Genomic DNA, 6,591 nt, shown 5'->3' with positions numbered 1-6,591 from the left:
ATTCAAAGTGATGAATAGCAAGAACCTACAACCAAGATTACTTTACCCAGCAAAGCTATCATTCAGAATTGAAGGTCAGATAAAGAGCTTCACAGATAAGAAAAAGCTAAAAGAGTTCATCACCACCAAACCAGTATTATATGAAATGCTGAAAGGTATTTAAGAAGAGGAAGAAGAAGAAAAAGGTAAAGATAAAAATTATGAACGACAAGTACATATCTATCAACAAGTGAATCTAAAAATCAAGTGAATAATCTGATGAACAGAATAAACTGGTGGATATAATAGAATCAGGGGCATAGAAAGGGAGTGGACTGACAATTCTCGGGGGAAAGGGGTGGGGGGGGTGCAGGAAGAGACTGGACAGAAATCGTACACCTATGGATGAGGACAGTGGGGGGGGAACCAGGTGGAGGGGAGCTATGGGGGAAAAAAGAGGAACAACTGTAATCTGAACAATAAAGATTTAATTTAAAAAAATCCAAGGAGTTATAAATGCTATAAGTGAAATCAAGATAAGGGGTGAGGGGACAAATCTATCCAGAAGAATTTCAAATAATTTGTGTAGCTACTCCCCCCTCAAGGAGAAGGAATATAACTCCCCACTTCTTACGTGTGGGCTGTGCTTCATGCTTCCTTTCAAAGATTATGGAATGAAAGGGGGAGAAAAGTACCTTTCCAGTGGAGAAACCTGAGCAGCACACGCTTGGCCAAGTGATGCAGATAACATCAGCAGTCCTGAGTCATGTTGATACCCTGTACCTTTGATATGATGTGATAAGAAGGGCACTTCCCCTCAGTGGTCTTCCTCCCAGAAACTCCTAACCCCAGTCTAATTATCAGAAAAGCATCAGGCAAACCCAGATTGAGGGATGTTCTGCGAAGTACCTGCCCAGTTCTCTCCTCAAACCATAAGGTCATCAGAAGCAAGGAAAGTCTGAGAAACTGTCACAGCCAAGAGGAGCCTAAGGAGACATGATGTAACATGGTATCCTAGATGGGATCCTGGAACAGAAAAGGGTATTAGGAGAAAACTGGGGAAATCTGAATTCTGAGGGATGCAGTTTAATTAATCATTTGAAGAGGTAAAGGAAAAACAGGTGCAGATGGTCTCTGAGAGGTCTCTGAGGTGGTGACATCTGAGCCTGACGTGATGGGATTGAGTCGTGCCTGGGTAGGGAAACCTGGGTGAGAGCATTCCAGGCAGAGGAAACAGCCAGGTAAAGATTCTGGGGCAGAAACACGCTTGGGCCAGTCAAAGAAGAGTAAGAAAAGCTTAGCACAGCTGGAGTGGTGCTGGGTGGAGAGGGCCAGGAGGTGAGGTCAGAGGTGGACGGGTGCCAGGCCGTGCAAGGCCTTGACGCCATGGAGGCATTTGGATTTCCTGCTGAATGTGAAGTGAAGGCAGTGCGGAGTTTTGAGCAGAAGGGTGACATGAGCTCATTTCCACTTAAAATCACTTGGGTCTGTGTAAACTAGGCAAGCAAGAAAAGAGGAGTGGCCAAGAGGCGGCTCCTGTGGGTCCAGGGAACGACGATGGCAGAGGTCATGTCAGAACCCGGTGTGCTCCCATCTTTCTGGAAACAGAAACACAGGTTTACCTTTTAATCATATTCCCCACCCCCATTTTGTCTCCGGAAGATGGGGGCAATGAACTGAAGTCTGGGTTCCAAGAACTATTTGAAGGTCTATACCTGTGTGTCAAAGAACTCTTAACAGGACACCTTACAGCGCAACAACCATCCATCTCTAATGCAAGATGTTTTCCTTCATTGGTTCATACCTCTTTCTGAAAAATAAAATGTGCCCAATGCTTAAGTCAGTTGCTACAAATTGCTCTTCTTTAATTGGGAAAAATAAAACATGGTTCCTAACCTCTCTCTGCGCCCAGAAGTTGTAAATAGAAAGGGAAAACAAAGGCTTCAGTCACATCAAAGCTTTTTCTAACGTATAAACAGTTTCAGAGTGTTTTCAGGGAATTTGGTTATGTTTTGTTAACCACATGTTTCCTTGCTGCCTCAGCTCTTTGGGGGAAGGAAGTGTGGTATCAATAAAATAAAATAAATTACTTTAAAAAAAACCCAAAAACCTTGAAATAAATAAAATCGCAGTTCTTTCCAGTCAAAATCAGGGCCCTGTTTCTTGGTGATGCCCAGATGAAAGGAAAGAGAGGTTCTGGCCTTTGTCTTATATTTCCCCCAGCATGTTGCTGGTGCTCCTTTCATCACTGTTGAATATTTGCTTGATGTGTTAGGAACAGTTTCTGGGGCTTTGTCTCAACCATGAGTATGTCTATAAAGTAGGTCTGAGAAGCTATCTGGGCTCATCGCAGTCTCTGTACTTGCTTCCAGAGATAGAGATGGTGATCATGGAGCGCAGCAAGCTCCCAGAGTTGGCGGCCAGCACCTCCATGCAGGAGCAGAACACCACAGATGAGGAGAAGAGCGCCGCCACGGGCTTGGAGAGTGTGCAGTGGAACAGGTGGGAGGCCCAGCCTGACAGGTGGGGTACACTCGTGCTGATGCTGGGGAGGGCTGCCCACAAGCCAGCCTGTCAGGTGAGGTACTGCTCAGTCTCTGGGATGAGGAGATGGGCTCAGCAGTGAGGGTGGGTGCCTTGGCTGGGGTGCCCCCTAAGGATAACCCTGGGCCTCTTCCTACCACCCAAATGGTCTCGTCTGCTTCTCAACCAAGCCACCTTGCTTCCTGCCTTTCCCTCTACTTCACTCCTTGGTCACCAAGAGAGTCAGCTCTTCTCGAGAGGCATGGGGACGGAGCTGACACTCAGCACTCTAGCACAGCGGTCGCCAACCTTTCGGACCTCGCGAACCACCACTGGTTGGCGACCGCTGCTCTAGCACACTCACCCCTTGGCAAGAGAATGAGCAGGACATGATGCCACCACCTTCCCCAGCCCCCCACCCCCAAGCACTGCAATGCTGGGCCCTGTTTTAAAGGGTATGGGAGGGCCTGTAACCTTGTATGGCCATTCCTGGAAGACCCTGGGAGCAGTGTTTGGGTGTCTCTGTCTCATTCATTCTCTGCCACGCACATGGCTATCCACAGGGCCTGCCCTCGTGACTCTGCCAGGATGATTAAATGCTGCTGTCCACCTTTGACTTGGTGCCTGATGGTTTATTTCAGTGATGGCCTGCCACAGCTACATGCTCTTAAACTTTCGAGATGCCACATTTCCTGGAACCTTGCTATAGCACCACCCCTTTTGGAATAGACTTGGGTAGAATGCTCCCAGGGTATTCAGTGAACTGTTAGGAGGGCTCCATGTGCACAGACCCCTGTAATAACCTCCTAATCCTGCTTTAGTGTTAATAAATGCACAGCAGCACGGTTCCTCTGTCAGCCTACAAGGAATTCATTCCTAAACCCTGAGGGTGGGGTGGTTGAAATTCACACAAACCCTCACCCTATGTATTAATCCTACTGGACGTGAAGAGTTGAAGCACACTGTTTTCCCTCCATGTCTTACTTACCTCTTTGCTTGGCAGATGTTTCAGTTACTTAACAGGATTAATTTTTATCAGATGCACAAGGGAGCCATTTTTAGTTTTGGTTAAATAGAACACACTGGAGTGCAGTGTGGGCTATTGGTTGTTGTAACTTACAAAGACCTTTTTGATTTTGCTTGGCAGCAAAAAATGTAACTCCTGAAGCTCTGAAAATTAAGGAAATCATTCTAAACACAGAAAGAAAGGGGAAGCAACCTTCAGATGCTTGGCACAGCATTAGATAGACTATGAATAATTGGAAAAACCACAAATGACTAGAAGTGGGGGATGCTCAAGCAAATGAAGGTGCATCTGCTTAATAGATTATTGGCTCTTGCTTTTAAGTGAATACTGTCATTATGTGTTCAGTTTCTTAGGATTCAATAAATGGAAACAGAGCACATACTAGTATTTTACATAGTATGGTAAAACGATAGCTTTGCTAAAGGAAGAAAAAGATCCATGTGTTGTCTAAAAAAAAAAAGGTGAACAGACCAAAATGTTATGTTTGAATTTTGGGGTTAACACTTCTTTTCCCCCCTGAATTTTAGTGAAGAAAGGGACTTTCTTAGAGTTGATTGAGATTGTTCCTTAACATTTGGTGACTTTAACTGGCATCTTCCACCACATGATTTATAATGGGAGCTAATCCTGGTGCCGAGATGGGCTGTGGCCCCGGGAATTCTGTCCTGAGACTGAATGCCAAGGAGAGAGCGGCCCAGGTGGGAGTTGTCTTATCTTCTCTCTGAAAAGGTATTGAGTTGTTGGTTGTCAGAAACGCCGCCAAGGACTTCTGTCCTCCCAGTTCCCAGCACTGAGCAGGGAGGGGGACGCTGAGGGTGAGGGAGGGGGACAGTTTGTTCTTGACATGAATTGGATCTTGACATTGGTCCACTTATCTGAAGAAACAGCATAATGCAAAGCGTAACTGTTCCTGCATATGGACTATATCTGCATTCAGGGTTAGATATATGCTGAGAAACTAAAAGCAATTCAAAACATTTTCTTTAAAATAAAAAAATAAATAAAAAGTCTTGAAATGTGTAAAGAAGGAAAAAAAAAAGATTTCCGTGATGCCAGCATTGAAAGGCAGCTGTTACTAACATTTTGGTTATTTCCTGCCAGTTTTTTTTTTCAATGCCAATTATGTGGGTATTCTTTCCTCCTTCCCCCCAATAACTTATGCCATGCCATATTTGTAATTTTCTTCTTCTTTTTTTCTGTCTAATCAAACCCCAGACTGTTTTTCACTTGTTGTACTCTTAGTAAATTAAAATCTAATGGCTTTGTAATACTTCATTTCATAAGAGATGATACATCTACCCAGCCCTCCCTCTGCTCCTGGGCATTTGGTTATTCACATTATTCCCAAATGAAAATACAGTCCAAACTCCAAGCAGCTGGTTTATAAGAAAGCATTTTCTACTTTATCCCACTTTTAATTTGAAAGTGCTATCGCTGGACTTACAGAAACCCAAATGCACACATTGCAAAACTGTTCACGCATCTGAAAGGTGATGCTCAATCTGGGACTCACGGGAAACAGCCCAAACATAAACATCCCCTTTAAGGTTCTTCCTTTCATTTCTGTGTGTCCATGTTGGTTTGAAATGTATGACAGGTACATTTTCACTACTTTCCCTTTTGCATTTTTCAGTGTGCATTTATGGCATTCAAAATTCAGAAAAGTAAAACAGGTTATGTGGTACGTCTCTGCCGTAATTTCACTCCCCCCAGACAACCAGTGTTGACAGTAGCTGTGTGTCCTTCCAGGGGTCAAGTGTGCCTTTGGTCACTCATTGAGGCGCTCTGCTCTCCGGGCTTAAGCCTGGCACCCAGAGGGGCAGCCGCAGACGGTCACGGGATCAGAGCCTCTGGCCTCGGCCAGAACTGTGCATATTCTATTACTCTTCTGTTGAGTCTTTCCCAGCCAGGCCCTCACCTGGAAGGGCAGCATTCAGGGCGTGCGGTTTGTGATATTTGCAGCCACTCCATAGATCTTACCCACAAAGCATCAGAGGTGGGAGACCTCATCGATTCTCACCAGTCAGGGAAAGTCAGTCCAAGAAATTGCTGGGCCAGGACCTGCTGAAGTGAGATCATGGAGAAATGCCCTTGAAGTATTCAAAGTAGAAATCAAACCACAATTCCCGTGTTCCAGCACTTTCCACTGTGTACCTGGCCCTATGTTAAATGCCTTTCAGTCTCATTTCACTTGACTCTTCATAATAACCTTGTATGAGTTTAATCCCTATCTTACAGGTGGGGAAATGGAGAAGTTTTAGGTAACATCCAAGAGTGTGCAGCTAAGAAGAGGCAGAATCAGAATTTGAGCCCAAGACCCACATTCTGAAATTGTTCTGACTCAGTGCCTTGTCTGGTATTGTTAGTCTGTCACATTGCCCGGTTTTCTTCATTCTGTCACTCTTTGAAGTGATGATGTGGTCTGTCTGCTCTGTCTCTGCATCCTGGCATGGAAGTGCTCAGAGCAAGGACTTTGTATCATTTATCGCCAGTGTCTGGGACAGCTGGTGAACGATTGCAGAGTAATTAAGTGGTCTGTTCCTCAGTCTCTTTCCCCTGGAGATAGCAGCTACCTCAGGACAGAGCCTGTCTCTCATTTGTCTTGTGTCCTCAGTGCCTGGTCCTGGCTTGGGCACTTGGTGGGCTCCCTGCATGCTGGTGGCAGAGCTGTAAGAGGCAAAGACTAGCAGGTGGGAGAGGAGAAGTGTTCGTCCGTGTGTGCCCCGAAGCTCATGAGTGTCCCTCCTCTTTTCCAGGCCCTTCCTGGACATGGTGTACCATGCCCTGGATAGCCCAGACGATGATTACCACGCGCTCTTCGTGCTCTGCCTCCTCTACGCCATGTCTCACAACAAAGGTAAGCCCACTCACCTCCCTGCCTTTCTGCCATCCCTGCCTCTGCTGTCTGGAGGGAAGGAGAAAAGCTGCTTTTCTTGAGGAATTAATTCCCTTCGTGGTTTTGATGGACTCCCTCAAAACTTCTCTTCAACCTTGTTAGAATTTCTCAGGTGTTTTTCTACAGACTAAAGCCACAGGAATTGGTTACTTTTGCAATATGGGTG

The 6,591-nt window shown here is 45.5% G+C and overlaps 1 protein-coding gene across 5 annotated transcripts in view; it reads left to right on the top strand.

The window, feature by feature from the left end:
* The window catches only part of CLEC16A (C-type lectin domain family 16, member A), a 231,483-nt gene that overhangs the window by 69,700 nt on the left and 155,192 nt on the right, over positions 1-6,591 (top strand). For all 5 annotated transcript variants that reach the window (XM_005871741.2, XM_005871740.2, XM_005871739.2 and 2 more), the window contains 2 exons: positions 2,352-2,481; positions 6,286-6,386. In XM_005871741.2, coding sequence (XP_005871803.1) covers positions 2,352-2,481; positions 6,286-6,386 — 231 coding nt within the window. The remainder of the gene's footprint in view (positions 1-2,351; positions 2,482-6,285; positions 6,387-6,591) is intronic.

The sequence above is a fragment of the Myotis brandtii genome, unplaced genomic scaffold (genome assembly GCF_000412655.1).
Source record: "Myotis brandtii unplaced genomic scaffold, ASM41265v1 scaffold355, whole genome shotgun sequence".
NCBI classification, from domain to species: Eukaryota; Metazoa; Chordata; class Mammalia; order Chiroptera; family Vespertilionidae; genus Myotis; species Myotis brandtii.
This window is presented reverse-complemented; position numbering and strand designations above follow the sequence as displayed.